Source organism: Lycium barbarum, chromosome 8 (genome assembly GCF_019175385.1).
Source record: "Lycium barbarum isolate Lr01 chromosome 8, ASM1917538v2, whole genome shotgun sequence".
Taxonomy (NCBI): domain Eukaryota; kingdom Viridiplantae; phylum Streptophyta; class Magnoliopsida; order Solanales; family Solanaceae; genus Lycium; species Lycium barbarum.
In genome coordinates this window covers 121,742,723-121,762,756 of record NC_083344.1, presented here as the reverse complement: position 1 = coordinate 121,762,756, position 20,034 = coordinate 121,742,723, and the positions used below count along the sequence as shown (strand labels likewise).

The 20,034-nt window shown below is 33.3% G+C and overlaps 1 protein-coding gene across 1 annotated transcript; it reads left to right on the top strand.

Annotated features, from left to right (window-relative positions):
* The first annotated feature begins 1,476 nt into the window (after nt 1-1,476).
* On the top strand, nt 1,477-5,392 carry LOC132607025 (phosphatidylinositol:ceramide inositolphosphotransferase 1-like). The gene is made up of 12 exons (XM_060320809.1): nt 1,477-2,014; nt 2,144-2,233; nt 2,874-2,960; nt 3,057-3,125; nt 3,471-3,551; nt 3,685-3,756; nt 3,855-3,915; nt 4,006-4,108; nt 4,587-4,682; nt 4,770-4,816; nt 4,937-5,049; nt 5,140-5,392. The coding sequence occupies exons 1-12, from the start codon at nt 1,982-1,984 to the stop codon at nt 5,218-5,220; spliced, it is 933 nt and encodes a 310-aa protein (XP_060176792.1). The 5' UTR covers nt 1,477-1,981; the 3' UTR covers nt 5,221-5,392.
* The last annotated feature ends 14,642 nt before the right edge of the window (nt 5,393-20,034 follow it).

Sequence of the window (20,034 nt, the reverse complement as noted above, 5' to 3'; positions counted from 1 at the left end):
CCGAAAAATATTAGATAGGGAGTTATCGTTCTCATTCAATATGTGAGGGGTATCCTTTCCCAACCCTTAAATGTTAGGGGGGTAAAATGGGATTTACTCATTATATTACTGTATGTAATAAACTGGAGTATAAATAACTACTACTACTATTAATTCTGATTTTCAACGAACTTTAACTTCGTTCATCTTTACTTCCATGTGCAAATGTACTTACGTTACATAGTGCCTTTTATTTACATTTTTAAGAGCTTGGGTTCGTTAGATACTTTAGATTCAGTTATTTTCAGAATTAGAACGTGGGTATCATTCTTTTTCTTAAATAAAATGCACTGCTATAATCATAAATTTTATTACTTGGCACATTATTAATTCATTATCTACATAGGATTACGTAGTTGTTTAGAGCCTATAATTAGTATTTCAAGTTTGAATTTCAGCAGTCTCTTCTTTATTATCATTTGCTTCCTGTCATCTCCTATGCAAGGTTATTATTTACTCCCTCCGTCACATATTAGTTGTCCATATTATTAAAAATGTCCGTTTCAAAATACTTGTCCATTTACAAAACCACGATAGAATTAATTACATTTTTCCTATTTTGTCCTTAATATTAATTGCTTTTAAAAGTAACCAATATTGCTTAGAGCGCATTTACTTGGAGAGATAAGGGTAATGTAGTAAAAATAAACTATTATTTATTTCTTAAGGGGCGTGAAAAGAGGAAAATTGACAAGTAATATGGGACGGAGGGAGTAATATTCTGCTTCGATTTATGTGATATATTTATTTTTAAAGTTGTTTAAAGAAGAAAAACCACATTTTTAAATAATTGATTTTTTATTTTTTTATTTTAGCCTTAATGAATTTCTTTTATAACTACACAAATAATATGAAAATTTATATTTTATTTTCCTGGTGTTCAGGTCAGCTTGCACGCACCTCCACTAATGTTACGGGATACCTACCACCTCCCACCAACAACAGAGACCAGATAACTCTAAGGCTAGAATAGAGAAGAACAAATCACCTAATATTTTGTTTCTTCTGAAAATTGAAAAACACTGCTCCAATTAAGGCACAAATTTCACAAGATTTATATCCAAGTAAATAATATGACATGTTTTAAATTATAAATTTCTACTTTTGTATTTTTTCTTATAAACTTTATACTATGTCACATAAATAGGATCAGAGCAGTGACGGAGATAAGATTTTCAATAATGGTGTTCGACATCCACTATATATATATAAAAAAATAATTTTAATTAAATATAAATAATGTAATTTTCCGCTGAAGGGGATTCGAATGAGCTTGGCTCCGCCCTCGGATCAGAGGGAGTACATGTAAAATAAAATAGAAAATCTTGACAGACATATAAAACAAGTAAAATGAATTAATTTTGGATGTCACTATCAGGAATATCTAATTTTGTCCTGTTTTGATAGCCTAACGTAAATTTTCATATTAGCTTCTTTTCTCAAAAGCTGTGTATTATTTGTAAGCAAAAAAATGTTTCCACCGTTTTTCTAAACTGTCGCTCCGTGTTCAACTCCTTAGCAGACATACCAACACAAATCCAAACACATAACAAAAAGAGAGAAAAAAAAAAAAAAAAAAAAAACTTAGAAAAATCACACATAAGAAAAGTAGCATTACCAATTTCTAACTTTAGAGAGAGAAAAAAAAAAAAGGAAAATCAATCTGCAGGAAATTTTAAAGAAAAAAATATTTCCTGTTAGACTGATTTTCCTTCAACTTACCCACATCTTTTATTCCTTGTTAGCACTTATTGCTTGTGCAAAATTTGTTTTTTTTTTCTCTTGCAATTTGATTCCCTCTACAATTTGGGTTTGTTTTAGCATATGAATTAGAGGGTTTAATTTGGGTTTTTAGGAAGAATAATGTTGGCATTCAATTTCAAAGTTGGTTTATGATGTAATACAAAAGTTGTTATTTACATACAAAAAAAAAAAAAAAAAGATGTCGTTTTACATTGGTCGCGAGGCTTCTAAGGTTGGTCTTTTAGGTGTACAATTTCTTTGTCATGATATTCTTTTTATTTGTTTCTTGGAGATAAGAAAATAATGTGTTTGTCTTTTTTTTTTTGGTTGGTTTAATGATGGTTGTTGTTATGGAAAGCAGCTATGGAAGAGAATTTGTACAGAGACAACAATAGAGATCAATCTTCTTGCCCAAAATTGGAAATATATTCTTGGTGGTTTGATATTTCAGGTTTCTATTTCTTCTTCCTTTTGATCAACCTCATTTTGTTTTGTTTTGTTTTTTTTTTGTTATTAGCCCTTTTTTTTTTCTTGTAAGTTAGTCAAAATTTTTGTTGCGGGGAATGAAAAACGTAGGAAGAAACTTTTATTTCTTGGTGTTCGGTTGAAAAAACAGTTTTAGCCTAAAAATTAAGATGACTACGATTTTCTCTTCTTTTTTTTCCTGTTAAAAGTATAGGTTATCTAGTATTGGCTTGCATAAGTAGCCAAGTATTACAGTTCAGGTTGAGCAACGAGGAGAGAATGTGTTGCCATTTGTGCCACAGTGCCATTGAGAAGTGTTGTTGGCTACTATATGATGCGGTGGCGGAGTCAGGATTTTCACCTAAGGGGTTAAAAAATATGACGAAATAAATAAAAGAATAAGTCAAGATGATTCAACATCTACTATATATACATAAAAAAATAATTTTAACCTTATATATATATAGTGTAATTTTTCGTCGAGGGAACCCGCTGGAGCCTACCTAGCTCCGCCCCTGGTATGATTTATCATTTCCTTTTCCTATTGCCCTATTATTAGTTTTTACTCCTGATCGTAGTGAATTTAGATACATGAGCTATGGAATTTATCTGTCTCCTTTCTTCAGTACATCCATGGACTTGGTGCTCGTGGGGTTCATTACTTACATCGACCTGGACCAACACTTCAGGACGTTGGCTTCTTTTTTCTTCCGGTTGGTTTTTACGGGTTATTTATGTATATCTCTTCACTGTTTTGGAAGATGTGTATTCATATTTTTGCTGCTTTTTCTTTCCTTGTAAATTTCCAGGAGCTTGGGGCAGACAAAGCTTACATAAGTGAAACTGTATTCACCACCATTTTTCTATCTTTTGTCTTGGTGAGTTGGTTTTCATATAAAATCTTTATAAATTTTTTGCTTTGAAATTTTGGTGCATTCTATTTCTCTCATTCAATATAATTTGTAGGTAAACGAAGACCGTCTAGGCGTTCATAATCACAAGCATACTTGAATATGTTCAAGGCAAACTGTAAACTAACTTTAGGTTTTAAAATTAGGGAAAACTAGGACATTAGACTCTAAAAATTATAATGTGGTGCTAGAATGACTTTCCATAACCCCCAACTGGTTATTAGCTGGTCTTAACATTTATCGTTTATTTATTTACCCATGAAGTGAAATATGTATGTTCCTGATCTAATTGTTGCTCATCTTTTGCTGCAGTGGACATCCCATCCTTTCATTTTCAAGACCAAAAAGATCTATACGGTGTTGATATTGTGCAGGGTCCTGTCATTCTTAGTAGTAAGTGCCCTCTTTTCTTATCTTTCATCTTCCTTTTGTTAAGTCAATTTTCAATTAGAGTATCTTTTTCATCATTATTACATATAACTAATCTACTCTATTTTCTAATTCATTAAATAATTGTTTGGTACAGGCTTGTCAATTTCTTCGGATGATAACATTCTATTCTACACAACTTCCCGGTCCAAATTATCACTGCCGTGAGGTAGAAAACTGGTCCATTTGATGATTTGTTTGTTTGCATTTTGGGTAGTGGTGCTTATGCGTTGTGCATCACCTTACAGTTTATTCTGCAATTTCCAGGGTTCAAAGCTTGCCACACTTCCTCGGCCTAATAGTGTTTTAGAAGTTCTACTACTTAATTGTAAGTTACATCCATGTTTACACACATATCATTTTAGGTCTTTGGTTATAATATTGTTTAACTTTGGTGCTTAAATGATCTTTATGGCAGTTCCTCGGGGCATGCTTTATGGTTGTGGTGATTTGATATTTTCATCGCATATGATATTCTCTTTAGTCTTTGTCCGGACGTATCATAAATATGGCACACGAAGGTAATATAATTTCTTTGTCCTACTATGTTGTTTTTTTTATATAATGGAGGTCTGATTTTCAAATTTAGCCTTACTTCTGGCGAATGCAACTGTGCAAGTGATATGCTAGAGCTTGATGTCAGTTGTACTAGACGGACAACTGAAATAATGCGATGATTTCTCGCTTCCTTTGCTTTTCCTTTGTTTCTTTTGTCTTTTCTTTCAATATTCAACATGTAAAACTAGTTTTGCCGTTGGGTTGGGTTGTTTGATTGAGCATATCAGGATGTTTTTTTTCCGTTTTTTTTTTTTTTTGTGCTGCATTAAAGAGAATTGTATGATGCAGCATTTATATGTTTAACTTGGACTTTTTATTTTCCTTCGTGTGTACTATCTTTCCACTTTCGTTTGAATTTAATCTGATAATAAGAAAAGAATGAATATAAGATTTTCCAGCACGGCCTGAACTTGTCACTGATTGTTTGATTTGACTCGGCAGGTTTATAAAGCAATGTGCTTGGTTAGCTGTTATTGCTCAGAGCTTTTTGATTGTTGCATCACGTAAACATTACACTGTTGACGTTGTTGTGGCATGGTGAGTCACATTTTCCGGCTTAAGGTTCTGTCTTGCATATTTTCTTGCAAATGTCTAACTTAATTGACCCATACTGTTTTCCTATAGGTACACTGTTAATCTAGTAGTGTTCTTCATTGACAAAAAATTACCAGGTTAGGCATTCAGTATTAAACTTCGTTCGAACAAATTCTTTGATCTGGTTTTATCTTCCTCTTATTAATACCCAAAATAGAAGGGTCAAAAAAGGGTGAAGCGTGAGCTGTTTCTTGCAGAATTGCCTGACCGCGCTATTGCAGCCTCGTTGCTACCAGTAAGCAAGGATAACAAGACTAAAGAAGGGAATCACAAACTTCTGAACGGAAATTCCGGAGATCCTGAAGACTGGGTATGGAAATATATCCATTTCCATTTTCCAGTTAGCTAGTGTTAGTAGCTAATGAAATTGCTTTGGCATTGTTTTCTGGATTGTTTATAGAGGCCTAGAACCCAAATCAACGGGATGATCATGGAAGATGGTAACGCGGTCCATGTTGAAGCTTCGATGAATGGTGTATAGACGAGAAAATGCACAGAGGGACATGAACTGAGCCGGATTGAGGAACTGCTGATTTCATTGACTTTCGTTAACTTCCTCTCATCGATCGCTTATGTGCTTCTTAGTGATCCATTTATCCTTAACTAGATGTTTGGATTTGAATCTAGTAAATGAATGACCTTTTTTTGAGGTGTGCTAAGTTTCAAAATTGATGCAAAACCTACACACTTAGGCCTTAGGGGCTATCTCTTAAAGACCTGGACTGGCTTAGACTTATTATAGGGTTAATATAACCAATATGAGCAAGCAAGCGAGCTAATTATGCATCGAAAATCAAGCCTTCAATGTCACTATAGGCCAAGCCCTATACCCCTACCACTGCGTTAGGGGTCTGTAGCCAACTAATATTGCCCACTACAGTTTAACTATACATTTTATTTTCTTGTTGTAGGTCATACGTATAGAACCAATTTCGGGATTGGGCACAATATGAAAGATAGGAGAACCAACACAGATCAATAAGTATAGATAACGAACAATGATATTACTGTAATTTCTAAAGAAACTTTATAGTGTAATAGTGGTTAGGATTTAGGAATAGGAAATAAGATACTCGGTAAAAGAAAATACTCGGTAAAAGAAAATTAGTCACTGAGATAGAGCAGTGCATCTAAATCTGATCAACAGGGTTTAGTTCACATATTCCAATTAATTGTACTCAGTTTTCAAAAAAATTGGTCTATATAATTATTATATACTGGAGTATTTGCTTCCACCGACGCTTTTGATAATGAGTACTATTACTATTTTTTTAGCCACTCTTTTTCCCGGCTGAATAGTATATTACTATGTTCAACTGTGTACTATTAAGAAATACAAAAACTAAACAGTTTCAAAAAGGTGGATATTTTTTTATTTTTTTTTAAAAAGGTGGATATTTTAGTTTCGAAAGGAAGGGACTAAAGTCCAAATATACAACAATCTCCTTCCTTTTTATGCCCCATTATCGAGTGAATTCATAGTGAAGCTAGCAGTGTAGCAAGTATCTGTTACAAATGATCAAGGGGCACAAAATTGCATGCAACTTATTATGTTTTGTGCCTTAAAAAATCTGTGCGTAAGATTTGAACAAATTATTTTATGGGAGTCCCACGAAGGTTTTGTGTCAGTGTGTGAATTATTGTAACGTAAGCACATGATCAGCTGGAGGATTATAGTGAGCAAACGTTGATTATGTCCCCTTCATTTGTACCCTTTTTATTCAATTGCTTGTTCTTTTTCCTTTTCAATCTTCTTTCTTTTTTGGCCAAATACATTGACGGCCCTCTAAACTCATTCAATACTTTCAATTTGATACTTCTAGTAGAACTAGTACTTATTGAATACATCATGTTTGCATAAGATTGTTCCTATTAAGCACAAATTCGACAAAAAATAAAGACCTCAGGTGCTCCAAACAAGCATAGAACACACATCGTGCCATGTCAGCGAAAAATGTCTAATTGATATGTATCTTGAGTGGTGTACATAAATGTTCAATAAATACTTGTCCTAATTCAGATATCAAAGTAAAAGTATCAAACAAGTTTAAAGGCTGCATATGTATTTGACTTTCTTTCTCTACACCGATAATATATATATACATATAACTTAAATTCTTAAATGGGTACATCTTCTTCTATGGGTGCAATATAATAGCCAAGGGCTCCCTGTCGACAGCTAGCTTTGTTTATCCCTTTTTTCTAGTGCGACTTTTGTTGTTACATTTGACAGCCAACATGTTTGTGTCTGATGCAAGTGAGATTTCAGAATGGATATTGTCATGATTAGGGTATACCTGTCTAACGACTGCTGTTCTTACTGTCCATATACTATTACGAGAATGGATCTACTCGAAACAGCGACTTGGTTGTGAGGCTGAGGGGTCCTCTTGACACCTTGTCGTGGTACACATTATCAACAGAATGAGCCTACTTGTCTCCTTGGTGTGGTACTGTGGTGTTGATCATCATTCATTTCGAAGTAAAAAAGGGGGAAATTACACTCTATGTCTACTGGGAAAGACCGATTCAGCCCAGTTTTTTCTTTATTACCCGGTTTAGCTCAGTTTTCCTTAAACATATTGTTTACTGTAAGTGTATAATGTTGCGTGTATAATGTCTGTATAAGGTCGTATACAACAAATAATGTTGTATATCGTGCGTATAAGCGTTGTTGCGAAAAAAATTGGTTATGCGAAGTAAACTGAAAATATGGTTACGTATGTGTAATATATTATGTTGGTTTGTAGATTTTTGTAAAAATCCCAAAAAAAAAAAAAAAAAAACCCATAGCCCCTTCTCAATTTGCGTAACCGAAAAATAATCACTATCATTCAAATTCCGCAAGTAAAATTTCATAATAATAACTATTTTTAGTTACTGAATTTCTACATCAGCTCTTTAGGTCCAAAAGAGATTATTTATTTCATTTAGATAAAGTTAACTAGAATCATTTAGCTAGAAATGACGATCCAATTTCTGCATAAAAAATTATGGACAATAGTTCAGCGCACTAAGCTCTTGCTATGCGAGAGATTCGAGAAAAAGTTTAGACCAGTTTGAGTTTATTGTATGCGGTCTTGTCTTACATTTATATAAGATACTATTTTCACGACTTGAACATGTGATCTCCGGCAACAAATTCTATCCTACTCCAAGAGTTCTCTTCAACCCAATTCATTTTTTGCTTAGTTTAATGTAGGGATGGGCGTCCGGTTTTTCGGTTCGGTTTTATCAAACTTCGGTTTGGCTATTTCGGGTTCGATTTTTTGAAGGTGGATACCGAACACCGAACCAAACTAGTTCGGTTCGGTTCTTTCGGTTTCGGTTTTTTAAAGTTCGGTTCGGTTCGGTTTTGGTTTTTTCGATTCGGTTTTTTTGATATAATATTAGAAGCGATTCCATTGACACTAATTCATATTTTCAAAAGCAATAAACATAAAACTGATAAATTGAAATCAAAATCAAACAAACAGGATACACAAGAACAGAAAACTATAATCATGATATAGGATTACTAGGTTCTATATACATACCGTAAGAATAACTAAGAAAACACATAAAGGACATACATTAATCCTAAAGACACATTCTGGTTACCTTTCTTTGTTAAGGATATTTGATTTTCTCAATTGAAGTGGAAAATTAGGGATATAAATGCAAAAGAGGTCTTATTACAATTGGTTTTTTTTTTTTTTGCTTTAAACTTAATGGGCCTGGACTATTTTAATTTTTTTGGGGTAATGTATTAAATTTCGGTGCGCGTTCGGTTTTCCGGTTCGGTTTTATCAAACTTCGGTTCGGCTATTTCGGTTTCCGTTTTTTTATGGTGGACACCAAACACCGAACCAAACTAGTTCAGTTCGGTTCGGTTCGTTGAAGTTTCAGTTCGGTTCGATTTTTCGGTTTTCGGTATTTATGCCCAGCCCTAGTTTAATGTAAAAGAAGAACGGGTCATAGAGGAGAAAAGGGGAGGAAACAGACTACAAAGCAGAGAAAACTTAAATAACATACATTTTAAAACTTATAGCACAAAAATCTGGGGATGTGGCATTTGAAGCAGTCCAAGATTCAGTGATGCAACACCTTCAAATCAATTATAACCATATTCTGGAAATTGGATTTGCCAGCCCCTGTCTCGGCCCCTTCCTCCAATATTTTCTGACTAGGTCTAGTCACCATACTTTAAAAAGTAGGCATTTTTTGAATTCAAGATTCAGAATGGAACAAGATCGGTAATTGTTTTCTTTAAAGATATAGTGAAAGATATAAAGTTAACCTTTGGCTAAATGGAATAAAAAAGAAAATGACTTGACTTTGACTGGGTCTTAAAACTAGGTATATTGACCTAGTCCGAGTTTTAGTTACTCCACCTAGAATTGCATGAAGGAAGCTTTCATGGGTCAAAATCAAATCCATTTTTTCGACTTTTATACTTTGAAAGGTACTTTTATTGGATTGCCCCGTGCATCGTTCAACACTTCTTTTTTTTTTTTTGGTTTCTTATATGTGTTTTATACTTGCGTTGGAGTCTGAATAATTCAGATGTACATCAGAGAATTTCACTTTAGGATATAAAATACTTCTTGTGGAATGAACTTGTAGCCTTGACATTTAATTATAGTTTAAACTTCAAAATTCAAATCGATATGAGATCTCACATTTGAGTCTTTGGATGAAACTTTTGTTATTTGTATGCAAAATGACAAAGCATGCAAAGTCGATTCCCGAAAAAAGAAGAATATGTTAGTGTGCATTTACGAAAAAAATTATCCATTAATTAGTAGCAACTCTCCGTTCAAATCATATAACTTCGGTTTCAGATAAGAAAGAGTGATAGTTAAAGGTTCACCGATGAGAAAATATGATTTATTGCCGTCAAATCGGATAAATTATTTATGGTTTAATTTCAAGTCAAGAATGAAAAAAACTCTGATACAGAGTAGTTTTCCGTAATAGATTTTACGCAATATGAATCCGAATTAATCGGATAAATGAGTTTCAGATACCAAATAGTCATAAGAAAGACATATGTCTTTCAAAACACATTAATTACTAGATCATGGTTACATAATAGTCTGTTGTGAATTAAGCACCCAATAAAGATAGGCATTTAATTACCGATTATTCCTTCGGGTACATCTGATTAAAACAACTCAACAACATTCCTAGACTCTTACAATAGAATTGTATGTCAAAAACAATGTTGTACAGATGGATAAGAATCAAGATACCAACCTCCTGCCGAAGGCAATATAATATTCACCTTGAGTCTCAATCCTAAGTTCTAAAAATTTAACTTAAAGAAATAAATTTACAACGATGAGAATGAAGGTACCTGTACATTCAAGGGAAAAACATTAGAGTGAAGACATATAAAAGTAAAATCATAAGACAAAATCTATATATAAATATAAAACTAGGCATAGGCAAGGTGATGTGACACCTCTCTATGGTCACCATTTCTATTTATCTTTTTTCTCCTTTTTATCTTAGTTTTCCTATTTTCTTATTTTTTAAATGCTAAAAATCTCTAAATACATTACCCAATTAATGAGGAAACAAAACTGAAAGTGTCTAAATGCATTGCCCATTTAGTGAGGATGCACGTCCCTTTGAGATATCTGTTAGAATTAAATAACACATTCAAGTAAATGAAGATGAGAAGATCAACCTTTCATGCACGTTCAAATCTTCTTAATCACATAGCATCTTCTCCTCTTCTTCTAACCGTTTGACATATGATGGCTATTTTCAAAATGTTGGGGTCATCTGGAAGATACTCCTTTTGGTAGTATTTCAACTATACTTCACTCACATTATGTTCAGTCACCAAAACTAAAATATGGTTTACTGGAAATTATACATGTAAAGGTATCTCTTTTTTGCTTATAATTTAGGCTTTACATGGCCTAATTCTGTGTCATAATTGCTGCATGCATTTTAGAGAAATTAGTTTCTTTTTCAGATTACCCTTCTTTATACATGGCTGAACTTTTAAAGAGTTTCTCTCTTTACTTTGATATCCTTCTCTTTTTTCTTTTCAGTTGAACTTTTGGAATATGCTGACTATATTTTTTTCCTTTTTTAGATTTTGTATAAAAGAAAGTGATAACATGTTGTAATCGGCAAAGATGAAATTATCTGAGGTTGTGGAGTATTTCCAAAATGTATTTGATTTCAATTTTTGATGAAATGATGGGTGAGGAGGAGAGATAAGAATGGAAATATAATAATCAGGAAAAGAAAAGGAAAGAAAACCAAATAATAGATTTATTTATGCATATATAGTATCATGTTTCATATGTGCGAAACCACCGTTTAAAATAACTATGAATAATATAATTGGCAAAATTTCTTATTTCTTCTTTTATATTTGTGTACATATTTCTCATAAACATCTCATCCACATAGTAAATCTGGCACTTCTATTTTTCTTACTTCGTCTTATCACATTTATATGTTATAAAATTTAAATAGTTTCGTCATTCTATAATATCTATATGTACACTCTTCTATTTAAAAACAAAGTCTTGAGTCCTTTATCCATAAGTAGCTAACGAATGTAAATTCCAACTCTTTTATCTAGAAGCATCTAGAAGTGGGTCTTGGGGAAGAGACCAAAGGAAAAGTAAGATACAACTTGTATGGTGCAATGCTTGTGAACTTGAGCTTAACAGCAAAACTATTCTTGATCCTTAAGCAATTACTTACCAATTGTTTTAGTAAAACTGTTGTCATTTTAATATATTTTTTCTTGTTCAAGTTCAAATATATTTATCAAGTGAGTTATTTTATAGTTTAACTGAAATGTTTGTCACAAACCCGTCAAACAAATTTATATGGGAAATAAAGAATCATAAAGCTACTTTTATTTTTCAACCTAAGGGGTATTAAAATTTGTGCTGCAATCTATGCTGTTAATCTGTGTTGATAGTTGATTATTTTTATAACAACTATTAATTAAATTTATTGAAAACCTATGATATACACTGGTAAAGTGGTAATAGGAACGTTGATTGGCACCTTTTTTGACCAAAGATATAATTTATCTATTTTCTCTTCTTTAAAAAAAAAATCCCTTTTTTTTCCAATTATTTTATTTTAAGAAGTCAACTCCACGACTTCACCTCTTCATCTTCATAAATTCTACTCTTAATTAGTATTAGTAATATCCAAAACTCTCAAACCTTTTCATGTTCATAACCTCCAAATTACAATATTTAATATGGAAGTTTCTGACACCTTAAATTCACACATAAAATAACACAAATTTTGTTGGGCGTGAATTCATAAAAGTTCCAACGGAGTAACTATGTTAACATAGGAAGTTCTACTGATGCTTGCAACTTCATTGATATATTCTTTTCCATTTCCTTTGGTCAAATTTAAAATCTTTAAAGCACCTTTATATTACCCTCCATAACCCGGCTTTGTCCAAGTTTCTCTTAACTGAATTTGTTATTTTTCTAATATCTGTATATATATATATAAGTTGCAGGGGCAGAATTGAAAAGGCCGTATGAAATTATAAGAGCAAGATCAATAATAATGTTCTTATCAAGAATAATTCTCGAGAATAATAGAGTATGTTGATGCATATCCGCATTGTGATTTTCATATGCTAAAAAACACATGGGAGATAGAACAGGAAGATAGCCAATTATAACAAAGATATGTATAAAGTCATCTTTGAATATCTAATACATATATAGCACATGAATCATGAAAGTATAAGTAAAACTTAATCAAGAGGAAATTTTGAATTTTTGACATTTTTCATAAAATTAGAAGAAGGAGAAAGGTTTTAACTTGATTACTTTAAGGATATAGTTATTGATTTTCTAGAGGAATAATTGAATAAGCACTGTAGATAAGGAAAAAAGGAGAATCGGAAAATAATGTTGGGATAAATACAAAGAAGGGTAAAAGAAGATTATTAAGATGGAAAGCAATATGGGAAACACGAACAAAAAGAAGGATAGATAATTAAGAAAAATATCTAAAGGCGAATAGAAGATTTCAAAAATGTCAAAAAATAATAAGAAATTTTATTTTCACGTTAGTGAGAATATGATCAAGCAAAAACTTTTCCTTTTCTTTTCTTATTAATAAATTTGTGAAATTGATTTTAACTTAATAATATTTGCTAGAAATCTTAGAAAAAATAATAAGATGGAAAGGTTAAAATTGTGCGGCTTTGTCACGTCAGTGGCGTATGGTTCTTGTGACATATGAAATGGGAGAGTAAACACTAAGAAGGTCGTCATTTGTTCGATATTGAATTTGTGAAGTTGTGTTTTTTTTTTTTTTATTTGGTCTCAATCTTGAAAATATAAATAGAACAACATCTAGTGCTACAGTTGGGTAATAGAGAAAAGATAAAATTTGCTTGATGAGTAAAGATTGATTTTCTTAATTAGAAAAATTAATAATAATTATTTAGGAATTTTGTATTTTCTTTAATGACTGCGCGAAGTAGGGCTGTGCATATTAACGGTTAAACCAATAACCCGAACCAATTATTGGGTTATTGGGTTAATGGTTCGGGTTAATGGATTACTGGTTCGGGTATCGGGTGGTGCCCTGTGGTTATTGGCTTATTGGGTCGGGTCACGGTTTGGCCATTTTTGTTAACGGGTGAACCGATAACCCGATAACCATTTATTTAATTATATTCTACCGTTCCATATATAAAGTCACTTGACTAGATTTAGGGTTCACTTGATTTCCACTTCATAAACTCAGTCTCTCAAGCGGCGTATCACAACAAAAACCCTTCTCCTCCAACTCGCAAGACGCAAGCCCGACTTGAAAACGTAAACTTACTAAACTATTTTTTACTTCTTCTACATTGCTTTCAATTCTCACTCTTGTTTATGTGTTTTTGTATTTCTCTGTTTTGGGGTGTTTGTTGGGGTTGGGAAATTAGGGAAATCACTTCCTAGCAGAAAAAGTTCTTCGTTCTTGAATTTTTTTGTTCGGCATAGTCTTAGGAGATGAAGCGACTTTCAGTTTTGAAGATGGGTTCCTTGTTCTTGAATTTTTTTTGTGTGAAATCTTAACGGTTAAACCGATAACCGAACCGATAACAAACAACAATCGATTAACCGATAACCCATTAACCGATATCTTAACGGTTCTTTAATGGTTTAACATGTCTACAAACCGATAACCGATAAGTTGAACCGATAACTTTGAAACCCGAACTGAACCGACCGATATGCAGCCCTAGCGCGAAGCGCGGACAAGTTAACTAGTATAAGTATATATAGTAGACCTAAAAGAGAACTATTCAACAAAAATGAATCTCTTCTGTTACCCTCTGTTTGGATGGTTGTTTCCCGTGGTTCATTAATGTACAGTATGGTATGATACAATATGGTGTTTTATTGTATTGTACTGTATTAATAAACACAATGTTTGGATAGACTGTATCGTTTCTTGTGATTTAATAACATTTGTATTGTTTGGTTTGACTGTATGGTACTGTATAATAACTTGTAAGTTTACTAAAATACCCTTAACTCTTAATTAGAAATTAGTTTATATATATTAATAAATTTCAGGTAAAGAATGAAATAAGAACTTTAAAAAATAAATAGGTAGTGAGTGGGGGTGGTGGAGGGGTAGGTGGTGTGAGGTGCGTGGTTATGGGATGAGGGTGGGGGTAGTGGGTGATAGGGTGGGGTGGGTGGTGGTGAGGGGTAGTGGGTGTTTATGGAATGAGGATGGGAGTAGTGGGTGGGGTTGGCTGGTGGTGAGGGGTGGGTGGTTGTGGGATAAGGGTGGAGGTGGGTGGTAGGGTGGGGTGGGGGTGAGTGGCAGGGTGGAGGTGGGGTAGATGGTGGAGGGTGGAGCAGGGGTTGGGTAGGGTAGGGTAGGGTGAGGGGATGGTGGAAGGTGGGGTATAATGGGAAAATGAAATACATAACCACGGAAAACCACCAAATCCGTGGTTACAAAAATTGGGACTTTTGATGATTATATAACCATGAGATGAACCACGGGTTTACAATACCATACCACATAATTTTAAGAATAATGAAAACAAATATAATTTCATACAAAACTATACATTAATGAACCATGGGAAATCACCATCCAAACGGGGGTTAAAAGAAAAAGGTATCTTAATTGCATTCCAATACACACTGACGTTTCGAAACGTAAGTTCTCTTTTTAATTGTTAATAAGAAATGGTAATATCAATTATTGATACACGTAGAGTGTAACATCATTATGTTACGATGCACTGGACCATGTAAAGTTACTTTTGAACAAACTAGATTAGTATTTTTTTAACTAAAGGAGAATTTCACTGATACTGTTGCTATCCTCTAATTTTTTTTTCCGTCCTTCAGTGGGTTGGGTAGAATCCCTCTATTTGGGGTGTACAAAGTAAACCGAAAAATCGCACCAAATTGATAAATCGAGTCAAATCGAGAAAAAAATCCGACTAGTGATTTGGTTTGATTTGATTTGGTGTTGAAAAAAAAAATCTGACCATAATTGGTTTGGTTTGGTTTTAACTAAAAAAAATCAAACCGAACCAAACCAACCCGACATTATATGTATTCAATTTTTAAAATATTTTATACATAAAAATATTTATTTGTAATGTAATTTATAAATATTTCATAAATTTTTTTGTACTTTTTTTTTATTATCATATTATTCAAGCTTGAACTTAGAATTTTGAATGTCAACAAGTTTTATATCCTATGGATGTTAATAACTCAAATAAAGTCCAAATCAAAACCAACTCAACACTAATGCTAACAAAAGAAATTCAATTTATCACTAGGAATGATAATAATGTTGGATATCTATTCTTTAATTTTGCATAACTGGTTTACAGAGTGAAAATACATAACTTAAGTTTTTTTTCTTTGTTATGTAATTTGTACTTATTAGCTGTACTTATTTTAGCATGACTTAATATTTTTAGATTATATTCATTTTCTTTATGGCTTATTAATTAGCAATATTTATGTTAACTCATTTTATTATCTTTTGTTAAATATTTTAATACAATGTCATCACTCTTCTCACATTTTGTGTTATTTTCTTAAGAAATACCTTAATTATAGTTGTATCTTACTAAGACTAAAGAAATATTTGAAGTAAAAGTATATATGTTTTGCATCAAGACTATTCCGGAAAGAAAAAAAAAACCCCCGAAAAACCCGAGAAAACCCAAGGTTGAAAAACCCGAATTTTATTGGTTTGGTTTGGTGTATAAATTTAAAAACCCGACGCAATTGGTTTGATTTGGTGTTTAAAAAATCTGAACCAACCCGATCCATGTACACCCCTACTCTCTATCATTAACAAAAGGTTCATGTTTGAATTTTGGATATGAAAAAATCTTGTCAGGAAGCGCTTTAATCTTAAATGGACCTCACACGACACGAATCCGAATTATAAATTGGAGCTCCAATACGAATATCAAATATCTTGTTGGAAATTAAAAAAAAGTAGTAAAAAGTAACTGGAATAATCGTTGAAAATGTACATTTGGGTAACCATTATCATAACATACAATTATTACTCCAGTGACAACTAGTAATGGATCCCACAAGGGCATTGGCAAAAGACTATTTACGCCTATGTTTGTTGGGGAGATCGGCTTTATCACCTACTATTAGAAATGTTATCTTCGTTACGTGTTCTTTTCACATAAGATAGTTGATATATAAGACACTGGATTAAGAAACAAACTATATTACTCACGTATGCACTTTAACTCAAAGGCTGATTTAAAAGTTTGAACAATGGATTGTGAATTATAGAAAAAGCTATTTACCGGTTTTCAAATAAGTTATTTATGGGTATATTTACTGAACCCCTTTTAGAAAATACAGGGTTTTGACAAAATTATTGGGTTTTGCAACTCTAACTTCGCCTCTATTTTAATTGGACACAAAATTTAAGAAAAAGATATATTCCCTCCTTCTCAGATTAGCTGTTGTGGTCACTAAATGTAATTGTCTTAAATTATTTGTTGTTTTAAAAGTTCAAGACAAACTTAATTATTTTTCCTCATTTTACCCTTAGTAGAATTTTATCATTACGGAGATGACACATAAATAGAGTAACCGGCCATTTAATGGAGAGAGATTATAACTTAGACTTAAATAGGGATAAAGTAGTTACTAAAATTTCCTCATAAATGTTTCTTAGAGGCGTGTAAAACAAAACTACGATAAAGGAGCTTGAGAAAGGTTAGAAAGCTTGTAGAGGAAGGAAACAGATGGAGATTGGAAATGAGAAGAGGAAAGAATTTAGTTATAGAGAGAGAAATTTTATATATTGTATTGAAGTGTAGAATGAATTCACTTATATATATATAAAATTTCTTACACCGAGTTGCACTCCTAGAGTTAACTAAACTCTAACTACCTAACCAACTAGGGTAGTTACACTATTCAACCTAACCCTGGTAGCTTGTATATCATTTCTTCTTGCTAACACTCCTCCTCAAGCTCATGGTTGGAACAAGTTCATTACTCCAAGGTTGCTCAACAAGTACTGATGTTGAGCTCTTCCTAGGCCTTTTCTAAGCAAGACTTCTAATTGCTCTTTAGTGTGAACATACTCATTTTTCAGCAAGCCTTGCCATATCCTTTCTCTAAAAAAAATGGCAGTCAATATCTATGTGCTTAGTTCTCTCATGAAAAATGGAATTGGCTACAATTTGAATTACAGTCTTGTAATCACACACCATCTTTACTGGTACATCAACTTGTACTCCAAGTTCTTTGAATAATCCAATCAGCCAAGTTATTTCAGCTGCACAAGTAGACATGCTTCTAAACTCTGCTTCTGTTGAGTTTCTTGACACTGCTTGTTGTTTCTTTGACTTCCAAGACACCAATGCTCCTCCAAACTTGACTAAATACCTTGTGACTGATCTCCTAGTTTCCAAACAAGAATGCCAGTCTGAATCACAATAAGCTAAAAGCTAAGTAGTGTCTTCTGCAGGTATGAACAACCCTAGTCCTGGTGCTTCCTTGACATATCTAACTCCTCTGAATGCTGCTTCCATATGTGAAACTTTTGGGCAGTATATACTGACTTAAAACTTAAACTGAGAATGTCAAGTCTGGTCTAGTCATAGTGAGGTATAGTAACCTCCTTACCAACCTTTGATACTTACTAGGATCCTGAAGCACTTGATCATCTTTGGTGCTGCTACTTGGAATGTATTGATCATATTGAGCTAAAGTTAGCTTTTGATTCAATTCAAGTGGTGTGCCAGCAATTTTAGCTCCTCCTAAACCAGATGCAGCTATCAACTCCAGAGCTATGAGATAATACAATCCTTTTGCTTGACCTTGCACATTTAATTCCTTGAAAGAACTTGAGTTCACCCAAATATTTCATTTTGAACCTCTTCTGCAAATCCTTTCTAGTGTCACATAGTAGTTGAGGATTTTTACCAGTTATCAGTAAGTCATCAACATAGACTAGTATTATTACAACATTAGTACTGGACCTCTTTGTGAACTGAGAATAGTCATAATGACTTTTGTTGGAACCTCATGTGCACCAATGCAGTTGGAAATTGTTGGTCTAAAGGACAACAACACTTGGAGTCTGGTTGATTTGCCACTAGGAAAGAAACCCATTTAGTGCAGATGTATTATCGGATTAAGTATAAATCCATTGGTGAGGTGGAGAGGTTCAAAGTCAGGCTTGTTGCCAAAGTCGTTAGCCAAAAGGAGGGGCTTGATTTTAGAGAGACATTTAGTCCAGTAGCAAAAATGGTTACTGTCAGATCAGTTTTAGCCTTAGCTGTTGCAAAACAATGGTTCATTTATCAAATGGATGTTCATAATGCATTTTTGAATGGAGATCTACTGGAGAAGAAGTGTACATGCAGGTTCCTGAAAGGTTTGCTAGACAGGGGGAGACTCATAAGGTCTACAAACTTCACAAGTCACTTTATGGTCTCAAGTAGGCCCCTAGACAGTGGAATCTAAAGTTGACTTGTGAAGTTTGCAGACCTTATGAGTCTCCCTGTGTCTAGTAGACCCTTCAGTAACCTGCATGTACACTTATTCCAGTAGATCTCCACCATCACTTAGTCATATCAAAATTTTTGGGTGTTTATGCTATGCTGCTTGTCCGAAAATACTTGATAAGTTCTCCTCTAGAGCTATTCCTGCTGTTCTACTTGGCTATTCTTCTACTCAAAAGTGTTATGTATTGTATGATCTACACTCTAAGAACTTTTTTGTTAACAGAAGTGATGTTTCAAGAAGAATTTTTTCCTTTCAAACATATGCAAACTTTTTCCAACCCAATATTTCCTGTCTTAAGCCGACTCTCCCTTGAACTATCTCATGATTAATCTCAAACTATGCCATCTGTTCCTCCTGCTTCTAATCATGATCATGATCCTGCTTTCGTACATCTCCTACTATGTCTGCCTCACCTAGTCTTGCTATTTCAGTTACAATTGAACCAATGTGTGAACTAGCTCCAACTCAAGAACCTGCTCAACCTCCTGTTGAGTTACCACATGATATTCCTCAGATTCCTACACCTGCATCTAACTCTCTAGCTACTAGAAAATATACCAAACCTGTTAAACCACCCTTATGGATGCAAGACTATATCACTACTTCCACAAGCAACTCTTGTCTATATCCTCAGTCTACTTATTAGTCCTATACTCATCTCTCCCCTACTTACCAACATGTGATGTCTGCTTATTCAGCCTATACTGAGCCTTCAACATTTAGAGAAGCTTCTACAGATTCTCAATGGGCTCAAGCAATGCAGTTGAAAGGAAACAAATCGAAATGAAGAGAGGAGAGAATTTAGTTGTAGAGAGAAATTTTATATACTGTACTGAAGTGTAGAATGAATTCACTTAAACATTTAGTGTTAGCTCATGTATATATACAACTTCTTACACCGACTTGCACTCTCAGAGTTAACTAACTCTAACTACCTAATCAACTAGGGTAGTTACACTATTCAACAGTTACACTATTCAACCTAACTATCGTAGATTGTATATCATTTCTTATTGCTAACAAACTAGAGATAGTTTGAAACTCATGATTTAAGATAACTTATGAGATCTTTTTCTCCATCAAACTAAACAATTTTACTTAAAACTAAAAGTCACAATTTAGGTGAACAGAATTATAGGAGTACTAAATTTTTTATATTTTGGGAAAGGGAGTTGGAAGAGAAATCAAACAGTGTAACCGTGGAGGCACAAAAAAGGAAGTTGAAACGCAGCTAAAGCTGAAAAGTTAGACCAGAAAGAAAAAGA

Bases quoted from the DNA above. Each gene is read 5' to 3' on its own strand.
- LOC132607025 (XM_060320809.1), top strand. From the start codon at position 1,982: ATGTCGTTTTACATTGGTCGCGAGGCTTCTAAG. The intron at 3,126-3,470 runs GTGAGTTGGTTT...CTTTTGCTGCAG, and splicing joins TTTTTCTATCTTTTGTCTTG to TGGACATCCCATCCTTTCAT. The intron at 5,050-5,139 runs GTATGGAAATAT...GATTGTTTATAG, and splicing joins CCGGAGATCCTGAAGACTGG to AGGCCTAGAACCCAAATCAA.